General features: G+C 36.2%; 2 protein-coding genes and 1 non-coding gene across 3 annotated transcripts; 2 read left to right on the top strand and 1 right to left on the bottom strand.

Annotated features, from left to right (window-relative positions):
* Nucleotides 1,755-2,284, top strand: LOC18780895. The gene has a single exon (XM_007213107.2). The coding sequence runs from the start codon at nt 1,952-1,954 to the stop codon at nt 2,243-2,245; it is 294 nt and encodes a 97-aa protein (XP_007213169.1). The 5' UTR covers nt 1,755-1,951; the 3' UTR covers nt 2,246-2,284.
* TRNAI-AAU lies at nt 7,868-7,941 on the top strand. The gene has a single exon. It is a non-coding gene; the product is annotated as a tRNA-Ile (tRNA).
* On the bottom strand, nt 8,157-15,835 carry LOC18779919 (acetolactate synthase small subunit 1, chloroplastic). Its single transcript, XM_020562614.1, has 12 exons — nt 15,316-15,835; nt 14,202-14,415; nt 13,400-13,483; nt 12,737-12,805; nt 11,821-11,904; nt 11,240-11,392; nt 10,767-10,853; nt 10,465-10,569; nt 10,250-10,372; nt 9,644-9,796; nt 9,087-9,152; nt 8,157-8,703 (listed from the first exon to the last, which is right to left on the bottom strand). The coding sequence occupies exons 1-12, from the start codon at nt 15,531-15,533 to the stop codon at nt 8,620-8,622; spliced, it is 1,440 nt and encodes a 479-aa protein (XP_020418203.1). The 5' UTR covers nt 15,534-15,835; the 3' UTR covers nt 8,157-8,619.

Below are 16,002 nucleotides of genomic sequence, written 5' to 3' on the forward strand. Positions count from 1 at the left end.
AAAAGATTTAATTAAATTTTATCGTCTTAATCAATTATATGATTCATTCAGTGCCTAATTGGTTCGGCTATCATTTTGTAAAATATAAAGGACACATACATACTTACATAATATCATATGTACACCGGAGGTCGCTGCGATAGAGCCAAGTTTGGTCGAATCTTGCCGACTTAAATATATTGAACAAGTTCTTGTACGTAACACATATTAAATAAGAGACATCCACATCAGAATGACTTCAAATTATTAAAAGTTTCTGTTGTGTGAAAATAATTTTAAAATTGTATTTGTAAAATAAAAAAGAAAAATGCATTGATTTGTAAAATTCTAAATCGTTTTCTGATTAGTGGGCTTAGTTGGAAAAAAACAGAGAAAGAAGTTTGATTTTCAGCAATCAAATTAGACCAAAACCCTTAACATTGCAGTGTGAGTCGTGACTTGTGAGTGAAGAGACCATTTGTTCCCATTTTCCACGTAAAAACCTTATCACTATTATAGTTTTCTTGCGTTGTGAGGGACCCACTCACTTGTATTGTATCTTACTCTTCAACTTCACGGCTTTGACTTTGTCCACCTATCCACGACCTCCCACCGTCCCAGCTCCAGCTTCATCTTCCAAAACAAAATGGCTTGTCTGCGCCTCGCAGTTCAAGCCGCGGGGAAATGCTGAATGTATATATTTTTTCTTTAAAAGCAGGTTTGGTGTGAATATGGTGTAATAAAGGTTTGCATTTCTTCATATAGCTTGAGATAAGATCGTACGTGTCTAATTAAGATTTCAACTTAGGATGAGTTATGAATAGAATATGCCAACCTGTCTTGGCTATTTATTTACACGCACAACAACTCAAAATAATGAGATAGGAAAACTAGTTTGACATATTTACTTACTCAAAATGGGGAAGTTAGGCAAGGGGCTCATAGCAAGTAGAGCAGTTATTTTGTATTTGAGGTCATGTGTTTGATTTCCTCTTCTTCTATTATCGCTCATATTAAATGAGGAAGTTAAGAATATTGGAGAAAAATAAGGAAGTTAGGAATATCGGAGAAAAATAAGGAAGTTAGGAATATGAAATAGAATGAATGGATATAAAATTAACTACTTACATAAGTCAATCTAATTTTTCATGTATCGAATTATGAGTACTCTAAAATAATCTAAGAAAAGGTGATTTGAATTCGAATGAAATTCACTAATTTTTTTTTTCTTTATGTGTTTAGAAGTAGACGATAAAATAATTTCAATACTCACTGTAGATAAATAAACAATTGAATTGAATTCATCAAGATATAAAGATTTCAAATTTGATTCCTCCTCTTTTCATTCAATTTCAAAGAAATAAAATTGGCGAGCCGCAAGTATGAGCCAATCACAAGCCCAGCCGAAGCGCATTAAATGGAAAGGAAAGAAGATTTTGACGGTGCATATGTTTTATGAGGTGAAACTTGCCAAGAAAACGGGGGAAGACAGTGGCCGGCGGCTAAGCTCACACTCACACTCACCAAACCAAACCCAGCCTCCAATACCTCCACGCGGCCTTCTCTCAATACTCTTTTTTAGTCCAGAAATTAATGTCACATATTGCTCTGACTAATCTGACCGTCCATTCCCCCCATCACCTCTCTGTTTTCCAACTTGATCTTGACTTGGCCACCTCTATTTCTAACTTGAGCCCCAAGCACCTCTCTCTCTGTCTCTCTCTAGCCGCCACGCGGTACACATATTATCACCCTCTCTCCCTCTCCCTCGCTATAAATACAGGCCTAACCCAATGAGCCCACTCCCCCATAGCATTCTTCAACCTTCCCCTTCCATTATAATTTGTTTTCCCACACAAAACCCACGAACCCAAATCTCTCATTTACCAAAAGGGAAAATCTCTCTCTCTCTCTCTCTCTCTCTCTCTCTCTCTCTCTGTTTTGCATTGTTAATCTGTGAGAATCAATCAGAATGCCTCGTCTAAGCGCTTTGGCACTCATTTTCTTAGTGGTCTTGGCCTCATTTGCGGCAGCTTCAGAAAGCAGAAAGCTTTTGGACATGAAGAAGCAGGATTGTGATGGCCAGTACAGGAAGAGAGTGGCTTCTCTGTTTCTGGGTGCCCTTCCAAAGGGCACAGTGCCAGCTTCTACGCCCAGCAAGAAGGGTCACGCCGTCGTCATCAACGAGAAGCTCATTGCTCGCCATCTCAGTAGCAACGATCGGATTCTGGCGCAGGCTGTTCCCAGCCCCGGTGTTGGCCATTGATTCATTGGTAGCATATATACCAGAAATATTATTCTTATATTTTTTCATTAGTTTCAATAATTTTATAATCCCTCTACAATTTTGGGTTCTTCTTGGGGTTACATGTAGAATCTAGAACAGAGCTTGAAATGTATAGACAGTTTTGGTTGGGATTCATTGTGCAATCTGCACAATCCCTTTATATATATAGATGCAAGAATTCTCAGAGCTAGATATGAGATTGTTTTTTTTTTTTTGGTAACATTTGTTCATCTTTTTGTTTAAGGAAAAATAGTTCTATGAATTTTCAAAAAGAAAGGTCTACTCTCTCTCTCTCTCTCTCTCTCTCTCTCTCTCTCTCTCTCTCTCTACAGTCTTAAACAATATTTCCCTGTATGCTCTGGTTGACCTGGCATCTAATTAAGAGCTCTCCAGATTTGTTGACGATTTTTCAACTTTCTAGCTGTATCTGTTTTTCTTGAGAAGTTGGTGGTGGAGTTAGGGATCTTTAACTCTCGAGGCTTTAAAAAGCAAAAAATTTAAGCATGTTCATCCAAAAAAAACCGCCCAAAAATAGAGTTTTTATATATATATATATATAAAAAGAATAAGAAAAAATTAGGTGGGTACACAAGACAATGAAGCTTTCGTTGAATGTTGGAATTAAAATCAAATATATTCTTAGATATTGTTTCAAATAAATAAATAAAAGAATGGCGGAAGGAATGTAGGATATGTACTAAAATGGTATGCCATTTGGCTCAAGGTGGTGAAAGAAAAAAGTGCCGGAAAGGCAAAAGCGCGTTTTAGGGAGCGTCACAAGCCGACTAGTTGTTGGTTGCTCTCCTCCTCCTGATTATAAAAATGGCATTTGCCAGGAAGATGAGATCCATATGGTTCACGTTCATGACATGAGCAAGTAGAAAATTCAGAAATAGCATTTTTGTAGAAAAGAAAAATGTGCCTAGCTAGCTAGCTAGTTTACTTAAGACCACAAATTTATGGGTTTTGTACTTGGATTTGTTGACAGGATGAAGTTGGTTAACTTTGTCGAATTACCTCGTCATCTGATCGGTAGAACAAATTATTATCACTTTACATCAAAAGTATACTACTTGGAGTGACGTCAATGTCGTATTGATCAAAACCTCTTTATGTGCTTAATTCAATTTAGACGTGATTTAACTTTTTATAATACTTCCCAAGTGCATTCGGGTTCGATTCACGTGGGAGACAATCTTAAAGTAATCCAATATAATACTCCCCCTTCTCCTTTTTTAGCGAATGATGAAAAAAAAACCATTTCATAGTACTTTATGGGAGTATGCGATGTTAATTATAATTTCACCTGTTTTTGAAATGCTTCAGATCATTTGAATATTTTAAGGTGTAAATTATAATTGATTACATACTTCTTTTAAAGAACTCGATTGGCGATCTATCTTAATAGATTATATGTTGACAAAGTATCTTTTTCTAGACGCACGTCTCCTCTTCCTAGACGTATTCCTCAAATTCTCCATTTTCCTAATTCTTTCCTAGCTATCACATCTCCTTTACAAGTGACACTAACAATAAGCAAGGATGATTGGTAGTATGTTGCCAACTTTAAGTGGCTATTATTATTATAATATTGTTTAAATTCTAAAGATATATGAAAAATTCCTGGCTCCACCACTAGTTCTCACTTTATCTAGAACAATTTAAACTGAACATCATTATCTTCTCTTGCTCAAACTTAATTTGTATATGCTAGGTTATTCCACAAATTATTGTCGGAATTTAGGGGGTTTATGTTCTATCGATGCATGACCTCAAAACTTGCGGGTACATTATAAGGACGCGATCGATTACCAAACATATATGTCCTTGTAACTTGTAAGACATGAGTCAGATCCGTAATTGAAGGAAAATATATAATTTAGGTTTTAGAGTTGCCTACTTGTAAAGACAAAATCATCCGTTGAATGAGAAATAAGTATGTAGATATATATTCTAACCATCAAGATTGACTAGCTGGCCAGAGGATCAGATAAGCAAGATATCAGAGTCCACCTCTTTCTTATTTTCTCCCATAATAACTTTCAAACTCGTGGCATCATAAATTCTAAGATCAAAGGTAGGTCGCTTCTCAAGTCCTTTCCGCCTTTCTTGGAAAATGACCTAAAAAAGAAAAGGAATATTGACAAGTCAAAATCCAACTTTGGCAGACTCATTCTGGTCATGTTGTGTGAAGTCTACTTCACTTGTAAATGGAAAACAAGAAAAATCTGTTAACTTTCAATTTCAGTTTGATTAGACTAAGGCACTAAGATCTCAGTCATATATATATACTCGATCAGTACATTGATGAAATTAAAATCCGAAAATTCATATTGAGAATGACCTCAAATCTTAAAAAAATCTTTTGGTGTTAGTCCATATACATACTTGGAACACTGACACTAAATTACTTGATTGACTGGGGCAAGTTAGTGCATTTGGACCATCCTCTTAGCCCTCTATGTGCAAATCCCGGCTTCGTTTAAGAGATTAATGGCTTATGCTAATTGTGCTTAGCAAAAATTTAACCCCTAAACTTTTATGGGCCATGACCAAATCTTGTGTCTTTGTCAAAGTCGGGCTGATAATTGTGATCACTAATCAAAGGCACCAGAACATCGAACCTGGAAACCAACTTTGGCTCTTCCAAACCAACTCAACTCTCAAGGGCTCCACAAACCGCCCCGTAGTTTATTTAGAACTCACAGGACTCTGTCTGTGGTTTTGGGCTTGCAGATTAATTATGTTTCCTATTCCAATTAAATAATTAAAATATATAATAAGAAGAGAAAAAACCCAAAAGAAAAATGTGGGTGCAAGGAATATGGTTCCAAATATTTGTCAAACTCACCCACTGCGATGCCCATTGACTGGTTGCTGCCTTCAGTAGCGACCTGCGTTAGGCAGCGCCACCTCAAGATATTTTGACCGTTTGACTTTTAAATCAGGGGTTGGACCTCACGTGTCGGTGTGGTCGTAATTATACAGTAGTACAATAGAACTGCCACGTTGTATAATTTGAATATATGCTATAATATAAGTTGATCTTTATTGATAAACTCTTTCTTAAACTGGGGAAATATCAATCATGTCGTCCATCCATATTATAGTACATATATAAGTTATATCATGTGATCGTATAATGTGAAATTGTATAAGAATTCTAATTTAAAACTTGCAAACAAGAGGTCTTAAGTTCGAATCTCCATTGCGTCTTATTAAGTTGTGTGTGTGAGAAATCCTCTATCTTTTTAGTTTAGACTATAGCTTATACTCACTGACGGACCTATTAAAGCCTCCCCTCGCAAGAATAGCCTCTGTAAACCCTACATTTTGCCCCTCTCTCAACCTGTTCGATGAATTGGCTCAACCAATGGAGAGAAAGAGAGATGGAAGGAGAGAGAGCAATGGAGAGAAAGCGAGATGGAGGGAGAGAGAAATGGGGGCCCTGAAATTGGGTATGAAGTGATGTAAAAAGGAGGAATGAGAAAGAAGGCACGGGTCTTTCAAAAGACCCTTTGAACTTCCAACTTATCATCAAATAAATAAAAAATTAAAGCTTTGAAATTGGGTCTTCTTAAAGGGCATATGTTGAAAATGAATGCACGGCTCTTTCAAAAACCCTTTGAACTTCCGACTTACTATTAAATAAATAATAAATGAAATTACTCCCATTATATTTTTATGATGAAATAAACTCCCTTTTTTTTTCTTCAAACGATAGGAAAGATGAAATAAACTCCCCCTTAATCAAAGTTCTTTTTTTCATTTTAGATTTATAGTTTTTTTTTATAAAAAAAAATTAGATTACATAGTTTTTTTTTTTCAAATTTGATTACATAGTTAACCTGCCATACATATGTTCGCCACTAGTTGTGGGCTTTTACCATTGAAACATTAATTTAGTCTGTTGAGCTTCTAAACTCTTTAGTCATTCTGGCCAAAATTGCACCTCCGTGAAAAAAATTCTGAATCCACTAATATTTATACTATAAATAAAAAAGTTCTTTGTCATGTGGCGACTTCAATTGAATTTATTTTTTCATATGAAATTTCTTTTTGTTACAAGTAAAAATGAAAGAGGCGAAAAATTATAAAAAAATCTAGATATAAGTTCCTAATTAAACTCTCAAATTGTTCAAAATCTAGATTATAAATAAAAAATTTATAAAAGGATTGAACAAAATGGGCCTTTCATATACACCATGTTGGGCCTTGGGAACATGGGTGTGTTCGTCTTTGGTAAATGGGGCCACAGGCCCAAAACAAAACTGTAACTAATTACAATCATTCATGGCCTTAACAAATCCTCTGAGGAATTAGGTGCCTTGTTGTTCTTATGGCTTGGACCAGAAGGCGGGATAGGGCGCTTATTAAGAACAACATTATGCGAATTAGCCACTGTCACCTGATGCAAATCTAATAGAATCACCCTATGCACAGCTTGAGACGTCTCGGAAGCGCCTTCGCCTTTAGAATCCGGTATATTTGGCCCCGGGTAGGTTCGAGATGCAGATGCTATACCTGCCAAAATTGTGAGAGATATTGTGATGGTCAGGAACAAGAAAGATGGTTTCTGACTTAAGAAGAACATGATAGCTAGAAGGCATTAATTAAGATTTGAAGGGCTTTGGGTAGTGAGGACATGAGGGCATGGTTTGGTGGCTTTTATATGCATGGGAGCCAGCCAAATAGAAAACTTTACGTGATTTGACCTAAGACTTTTTGGATATATGTTAACGTGGAATATAAATGATGACACTTTTGAACAAAAAATTGAGTTATAAGATATCTAATTTCGTCGGTGAGCTTATTTTTTTTGTTTTTCCTCCATGAATTTCATGCTCTTGTTGCAATCGTAGCAATAGGCATTGAATTTAGCCGGAATTATAGCTCGTCTTTCACAATCACAAGAATCTAATCCAATGTGCATTTCTTTGTCATTTTGTCAATGATAAGATCGCATAGCACTCTACCTACTCAAAGAATCCTACTAACCATAATTTCGACATTGAAATTAAGCTCCCACTATTTTCACACACAAAAGTGCACATGAAAAGGGATTTCTTGATATATATAAAGCCTCAACTTTTGGTAAAAGCCAACTCATAGAAGATCAGCTTTTGGGAAAAGTTATAAAGTGTGGCTATCCTTCTAATTACATGCTTTTTGGCTACCAACTTCTTTTATTCAAGGTAGGGACAGATTACCAAAGTGATTTGGTTCATACATTAGTTGAACTTTCAAGATTGATGCGCTTTTGGTTTTGGTATGAGTTGATTGAAGGCTTTTTTGAAACCAAATTCAAGAACGAGGGCTAATTCAAATGCTTTTTTGGGATGAGTTGATGATATCAAATGCTTTTGGGGAGTATGCAACCGAAGCACTACTAGCAGCAGTAAACCCTACCTAACAAGAGCATCTTCTCCAGTGGGCCAGCAGCCAGCTTCAGGAGAATTTCTAGTAAAAAGGGTTTTAATGGTATGACTTTATTATGTGACCAATTTTTTTATTGTTATTTCCTAATTATATTTCATATACGAATGGCCTTCTAGCAATATGGAGCGTATAAATAGTAAAACAACAAAGGAAATACCAACAGGCCTATTAGCTCAGCTGGTTAGAGCGTCGTGCTAATAACGCGAAGGTCGCAGGTTCGAGACCTGCATGGGCCATTCCTTTTTCTCAATTTTCAAGAAAGTTGGTACTGTTTGCCTCATCCTCTGGCAGTCTCAAATCAAAACACCTTAGCGAACTGGGTTTTTCCTTTTTCTTGGGTACTTCAAGATTTTGTGATTAATACATGCACTTTGGTTTGTGATTCAAAGTTCAGTTATTTTGTTGGTTTGTCCTATTTTCTGTGCATCAATTGTATTTTGTGAATAATACATGCCAAGTCCTAATTCCCCTGACAGCTTCAAGGGATAGTTGAGAAGAATAATTAAATCCATGTTATCTTTAGCTAGATAACAACGTGTCGATCCTTCATTTGACATATCTACTTGTTACACTGATACAACATGAAGCTGATAACCTAAAGTCTTTAAACACTAATACACTCATTTCTTAATTTTAACCTGCATGGTTGCATGAGCACCAGACTCCTACATCCCTCCCGGAGTACAACAAAATTCTTGTTAGTAGGGTCATCTATCAAAGGTTTATCGACGACCTCCGAAAGAAGACGGTGGATTCCTCCTCATCACATAAAAAGGAAAAGAAAAATACAGAGATTTTGAACTTCCATGCATGTCGGTTCATTCTCCCTGAGACCTAATACAAACGATGGGAAGCCAAACTTGATTTTTGTTCCTCTTTCTAGATGGACTAGTCAACAGGCAAAAAGTGAGGAATTATACTGGAAGGGGGTATCCACGAAGATAAGTGGAATCCACACCAGACTCCCGCTCCAACGCCACCCTCCCAGTTCGTGCAACCTTCATGGAGGAAGAAAGATATTAAGATATGATAAGTAAGAATCAGCCAAGAAAAAATGCGATCTAACTTTTTAGACTAGTATACATAATTGTGCTGAACAATAAAATATGAATGCCCACTTGAATTGAAACTTAACGATGTCTATAATTGCAAGTTTCACCATCCGACATTCGGCTACCCTGCTTATCGATAACTTTATGCAATGCAATCAACTGACAGTCTGATTAAGGAGGTAAGAAAGGACAGCATTTCGTCCAATTATTGAGAATTTAGTTTAAACTAATATTGATCTAGCTCAAACACCTCTTTTCAAAAAACAAAAGAAGGAAATTCATAGGCAAATCAATTGTTGTGAACAAGATCAAAGAATGAGAAGACAGACCTCACAAATCCCATAGGGCTCAAGTAACTTCTGCAGTGCAACCATCTTATTTATATCACCAGTAAGCTGAAAAACAAATTGAGTAGAGAGTATTAGCGAGACATTATGAAACAAAAGCAATAGCAGAAGCCAAATCCCTAGTATTGGGTAGTGGAGTAAGATTAAAGATAAAGCTCAGGTATAGTTTGACTTCAGTGGACTGATTGGTACAACTAAATACAAAATCATGCTCTCATTGATCCCGTTTGAAGGTGGCACTTCTCAACAGATTCCATTACACTAACCAAAAACCAGGTAAATACAAAATATTATTTATGTCAAAGATGCAATCCCGAATGTGGTGTAATGAAACAGTTCAGTGAGACAAGATTTATTTTAAAGTTCACAACTCATCTAGTGTCACCACTATTGTTACCAGTCTTACTCGGGTAGATGAGTTATGGTCCAAATTCCAATGACCAACAGAGGGCAAGAACTTTCTATCCTACTTGTAGAATTTTAAAGTATAAGACACAATCACAAATATAGTTGACAGGAATGCAGGAAAAGGTTTCAACCTCAAGGGTAATTGTATGATCAGATACATCAACGGCTTTAGCACGGAAAATGCTGGCAATATCAAGAACATCCCTCCTAGCAGTAGTGTTCACAGCAATCTTTATCAACATCAACTCTCGCTCTGCAAATGGTAAGTGTGTAATATCCCGAACCTGCAGAAACAACCAGCTTTATATCATCCATCAAGGCATGAACAAATCTTATTTTGTGAATAAACTTGGAAAAAATTCATCTCTAAATTGAACTCATTACACATAAATATTGAATTGGGGAAGGATCATATTATTAATGGCAGATAACAGAGGAGCAGATTTTGATTAGTTGAAATAGGGAGAGGAAAATAAAAAATATCCTGGGTTATAGACCTACTATATATTTAGGCATCAACCCCAACCCACCACATTGACCTGACGGCCACCAAAACAATGGCATTTAATTTGCATGTTTGAAGATTGTCAACTCCATAACTACAAACAAACTTTGCAAATATATATAGCCACCTTGTAACAATTTTCCTTTTTCTTTTTTCTTTCAGAGATTAGTGGATCATCACCCAAAACAGATATTGCATATTCTCAAAAAACTTGTCAATGTGCAACCCTCACCTCGTGAAGATCTATTAACTTGTGAAGTTGCTGGACCAACTTGGTAATTGAATCGTCAGTACCGGGAACGACAGTTGTAATGCGAGAAAGCCCTTCCTTTTCAGCAGGCCCCACAGCTAGGCTCTAGGAGTATGAAGTGAAAGCCAATAATCACATGAGCAAAGGCCAAGGAAAACCAAATATAAAAAGATGAGCGCAAATCACCAGCAACAAACCTGAATATTATAACCTCTTCGAGACATGACTCCTGTAACTATGTTTAGAACTCCAGGGCAGTCATTCACAATCATAGACAAAGTGTGTGATTGAACCCCACCTGGCTGAAATATTAAATAGCATGGCACAAAGATTAAGTCAAAATGGCACTGATTTGTAGAGACACCAAACATGAATTAAAAATTAAAAATCTACTTCCTAGGTAGATACATCAATCTGTGCACCTTGTACATCGCATACAAGGCAATTTTTGGACTAAAAGTGAAATACAACTTGAAGCATTTTGGGATTGTAAACTTACATCTTCATCATAGAGAACACCCCAATGAGCATCAAGAACTTTATTCAAACGAAAGTCATCATAGGGCTCCACAGGATAAACATCACCCTTCAATAAAAAAATGACATTCACTTATGTTCAGTCCAAAATGACCAAGACAATAGTAAAAGTTGTGGAATGTACATAAAACTGAAAAGGGAGATTGCTCAAGTCAATTTTCTTTAGATCAGCACATACATGTTATCATCATAAATGACAATAGTTATCAGAGAACAGCATACCTTCTTGTGCAACAAATAAAGAACTAAATGTTCTCGGGATGTATAAGTCATATCATTATTTGATTTATTTACACGTGAATGAGGCACACACTATAGGAGAATCCCTTTTGGCCCTATAAAATGTTTCCATCTAAACAACAGAAAGATAATTATCCATGCAGGGAGAGAAATTAACAGCATATAAAATCTCCTCAATAGAACAAACATACATACCCTTGAGGCAGTACTGGCATCAACATTGAGTGAACGGTTTGCTTTCACCGCAAGATCATCAATAGCCATTGACTTTTCAAGATCTGGATAAGAAGCTGCAGAGAATCTCCAAAAAGGAGCTGTCTCACCCATCTTTTCTCGTCTCAAAGCAATCTGTTGGTAAAGTCAAATTGAAACCTCAATTAGATGACACTTACCACCCTAAGTTGATTGCATCATTGAAAATTGAAAAGAAGCACGTGTACGTAGCTTCCTGATTGGGAATGCTATTTCATTTTATTGATGGTGAGCATCCTGGCAGTTCAAGTTATTTGGCCATTCATAAACCATTTACTTACTGCATATCATACACATATGAATTGACAAATTTTAAATATGATTTCATTTCGTATTGGGATCCTACGGGCATTATCATTTTTTGTAGTTCTATGGTCTAATGAATCAAATTTGATATCTAGTTTCAACCTATCAAATTATGCAGCCTTTTGCATGCGTTGTTTTAGAGGGTGCACCCATTAACACATACATAAATGTACATCTTTGTATATGCATAAACATTGGAATGCAAATATACAACTTGCCTTTCCAGTTCTCGCAAGTTCTTTGATACCAAACTTGCTTAAGTTTCTTTGAACAGCAACCACCTTCCCAGGGTCTCCAGTAACCTGAGACATCCACATGGAGTGAACTAAGTTTATAAGCGTAGATGGAATTGGAACCAGTAAGACTATAAGAGGCAAATGAAAGATTGCATACACTAAACAGAGTATATTAGCTAGAACAATTTTTAAAATTTCCAAGACCTGCAAATGTAGGCTGAGTGAACTAAACTACTAAAAGATACCAAATGCTCATGAAGTAGGGTTAACTCACACCAAAAATAAAATTCATGGTTTCACCAATTTAACTAATCTAATATGTGCTGATAAATGCGTAAAATAACCAATCTAGTATGTGTTGTAATGTAATTGTATCATAACATAAACAAAAGACTTGGCACTGCTGGATGTAATGAAACAAGTTTTTTCTTGTCTCTTTTTTAATTGTAAAAGGATTCTAATATTCTCATGTCCACTCAGCTGGTAGGAGGGGAAGTGGACAAACATGTTGAAAGTCCAAAAAAGAAAAAAAAAAGAGAAAAAAAACTGTATATAATGCTGAATGATGTGGACTTTACACTTCCATCGGGATTGAAACAGTTGTATCTTGCTTTTTTCAGAGAAAATAAGAAAACAGATAAAAATAATAATTTCATTATACAACCACTGACAAGAACTAGTAATTTTCTGGTAATATCGCATACTGCAATAATCTTTTTGCCACATAAATCAGAGCTGTAAGTTTTTGTGTGCCTAGGCACCTAAGATATATACTGGACGGGTAGGTGTTAGAGCCTATATGTCCTAAAATGATCACATTAAAGCTGAGAGTCATAGCCATAGGAAATGAAACTGCAACACACAACTATAAGAGTAAACAAAATCTGACAAAATTCACCTCAATTGTCAGTGAATGTTCAGAGATATCGACAATTTTTGCTCTGAAGATGTCCACTAACCACATGATCTGAAAAATTAGAGCAGACAAACAAGATCAAGTAAAAGGATGTACTAAAACAATAAAAGAGCATCTTAAACAGTGCTCATAACCGTCAAACTAGAAAATAACTCCGTTTTATCCCCAGAATTATCAAATACAACAAATACAAGGTAACCTCACTGGTGAATGCCTGCAATACACCACCAATACATAGCACAATGGCAGCCTAGTATAAATGCAATTGGGCCAAAAAATCAGATATACATATACACACACAATCGAAATCAAGCCAGGTTGTTAACATATCATCATGTTCTGTGGGAAAAAAAAAAAGCATTTTGGCATTTCATATAGATAGAGTACACAATCATTTGGAAAGCACATATCAATGACAATTAATCTTGGGGGTCGATCATTTACTCATACACGCCTGAAAAATAGAAATCTTGTAGATAAACTAAAACAAAAATCAAATGAAAAGAAAATTTGTATTGGAGAATGAAGTAGTGAGGCAAAGTTTCTTGGAAGGAATTGTGCTTAATTATCCATAGGCTGATGCATAAACAGTATCAAAAGGAAACAGTTTATTCAAGCATTGGTTGGATTTAATTTGATGTTTACCTCTGCAAGGGTACTTGGATCTGCATTCAGTTTGATAAGCATCAATTCACGTTCTACGTGCTCCTCCTTTGATATGTCTTCAACCTGATAGAGTAGAACTATAAGCGAAGATAATGCGGACGCAATCATGCACCTGTTTTTTTAAAATTTACATTGGGGACAAGGAATAGGGAGCAGATGTGAGGGATCACCAGATCACCATTCCTGGAATCAATTATATGAAGATAATCTTATTGGAAGTTTGTAAATGTTCATTCTATTCGTCCTCTTGAAAAAGGGGACTTATTAGAGTTAATAAAGAACCCAGAAAAACTGTAAACAAAATTCTATTCGCCCTCGTGTAAAAATTTTCTCTTTCATGGTCGGTCAGCAGAGGCAGCTCGCCCTACCCTGATGGACTCTAGTAGTATGTCAAAGAACATAACCATATGATGATACCCTACAGCACTTGGATGCAAATATGTACTGAACTAACTCTTACTGGAAGGATAATTGACGAGTAGAATCAATTCCTTGGGATCTGTCTGAATTAGATTTATCATGTCAAAACATCCAGTACATCTTTCATGGTTCACAGGAGAAGAAATAAAAATGAATAGTTATGTTATCTATAATACAAGCACAAAAAAAATTATATGTTGAATCTCTTTCAATTTATTCCAAACATCAGCATCAAATTTATATATGTTACCAAATATCATTTTGGAAATACACCCAACAGCCAGAAGATTTTGTACAAAATACTAAAGTAATGCCGTTCTGTAAGGAATATTTTTAGAAATAAATAAGTTTGAATCATAACCTTTATCACATTCACCAACTTGTTGAGCTGTTCAACAACTTGCCGCAAAACCTTTTCAGTTCCAGACACAACTATGGTAAAGAGAGCCTTGTCCTTGTTCAAACCAACGGCAAGGGACTCAATATTGTAACCCCTCCTGGCGAAAACCCCTGCTATTCGGTTTATTATCCCACTCTCATCCCCAACAAACACTGAAATTGTATGGCGTTTCACCCTGAAATGATTATAGAATCAAAATTTATAACTTGAAATTGCACATTGGAAAGTGAAATAAGGTTTTCTCAGTAGCCTTTTGAGAATTAAAATTTCTGGTTCATTTATGACAAAAAAGCAATAGACTTCCAAATGCAGGCACCACCTGGCATGCAGAATCAGCAAGAGGGGAAGCTGGTTCCCTGCCCAATCGACAGATTTAAATACCAAGGGGAAAAGGCAAGATCAGGCCAACAGAATTAATCCCCTCCCCAACCCCTTCTTCAGGCTGTTTAATGCAATTTGGCATATAGCCAAAGCTTAGACGGACTACTTCATGTTTATAAGCATAGCCTTATTTCCATCTCTACGCATTACAGAAGCTTAAAAAGGAAAAAAGAAACAGAACGAAAATAATCATTTCTGTCATTCTCATTTCTCATGACACAACCATTCCTGTACTTACTTTTTCTAACCTCGTCATAACAGTAGAACTCCCAAATCAGTTATTCACTCCCTTGGTGCATTCTTTTAACTAAAGTTCAAAATTGAACAGTAAGCATAAAATTGGTTCTGGTCTCCATCAAAGTCGACTCACCACAGCTTAAAAAATCAGCTTGGAACAATTAAATTATAGCCAATCACCAACTGGAAAAATGCAATATTTTTCATTAGATACTAATAAAAACAAAAACAAAAGTAACAGTGTTAAAAGTTCCATGCAAAACCACTTGATCAAACAACTGAAATTTCAAAACCCACAATATTGAGCTCAACACCCCTCAACTTCAAGACCAAAAACAAACTAATTTCAACCAAAAATTGCACCAAATGTACCAAAAGAAATGCTTCATTACATACAAAGCAAGCACAAAAAGAAATGGAAAAGTAAAACAGAGAGAAACTCACGAATGGTACTTACTTAGAGCGAGTCAATGAAGGCACAGGATCAGTGACAGAAACTGCATTGTCAGTGCTAGCAGAGACCACCAGCTCCTTGAGGTGGAAAGTCTTCCATTTGATTGGTTTCTGGTGGCCAAAATCAAAGCTTTTCAAAAACCCATGTCTGAAATCCACTCTGAGACTTGGTTTCTGGGTCATCAGTGGAGTTGAGCATGGTGATGACACGGCGGCGGCCATTGTTGGATTTAGAGAGAAAGCAGCCGACAGTGTTTTACATTGAGAGGAAGACCTTAAAAATCACATTCATGCATAGCCATTTGTCACTTGTAGCAGGTGGTGTTTTCAGTCTTGATGAACGGTGATAGTGATACGATGGCTTTTCGCCACACAAAGCTCACCTGGGACCCAACCCCAAAACGACTTGTTCACCGCCTCTCTTTCCACTTCCAATTAAACCCAAAAAGAAAAAACCTAATTTGTGAAAACAAAACCTACACTTCTTTCTCTGCCCTAAAAAATCCTACACTTCTTTCTTTTTCTGGTCAAACAAAACCTACACTTCAATTGGCAATAAAACCTACACTAATTTTCTAGCAAAAGAAGTTATGTCATCCCATATTACTTATACAAAATTTTCATTATTGTACATAAATTGAAAGTGAATGTCAAAACAAAATGATTATTAAAAATGCATGTAGGAATTAAT

This window comes from Prunus persica, chromosome G4 (genome assembly GCF_000346465.2).
Source record: "Prunus persica cultivar Lovell chromosome G4, Prunus_persica_NCBIv2, whole genome shotgun sequence".
Taxonomy (NCBI): domain Eukaryota; kingdom Viridiplantae; phylum Streptophyta; class Magnoliopsida; order Rosales; family Rosaceae; genus Prunus; species Prunus persica.

Bases quoted from the DNA above. Each gene is read 5' to 3' on its own strand.
- LOC18780895 (XM_007213107.2), top strand. From the start codon at position 1,952: ATGCCTCGTCTAAGCGCTTTGGCACTCATTTTCTTAGTGGTCTTGGCC.
- LOC18779919 (XM_020562614.1), bottom strand. From the start codon at position 15,533: ATGGCCGCCGCCGTGTCATCACCATGCTCAACTCCACTGATGACCCAG. The intron at 9,797-10,249 runs GTGAGGGTTGCA...TTGTTTCTGCAG, and splicing joins AGTTAATAGATCTTCACGAG to GTTCGGGATATTACACACTT. The intron at 9,153-9,643 runs GTTGAAACCTTT...TTTGTTTTTCAG, and splicing joins ATCATACAATTACCCTTGAG to CTTACTGGTGATATAAATAA.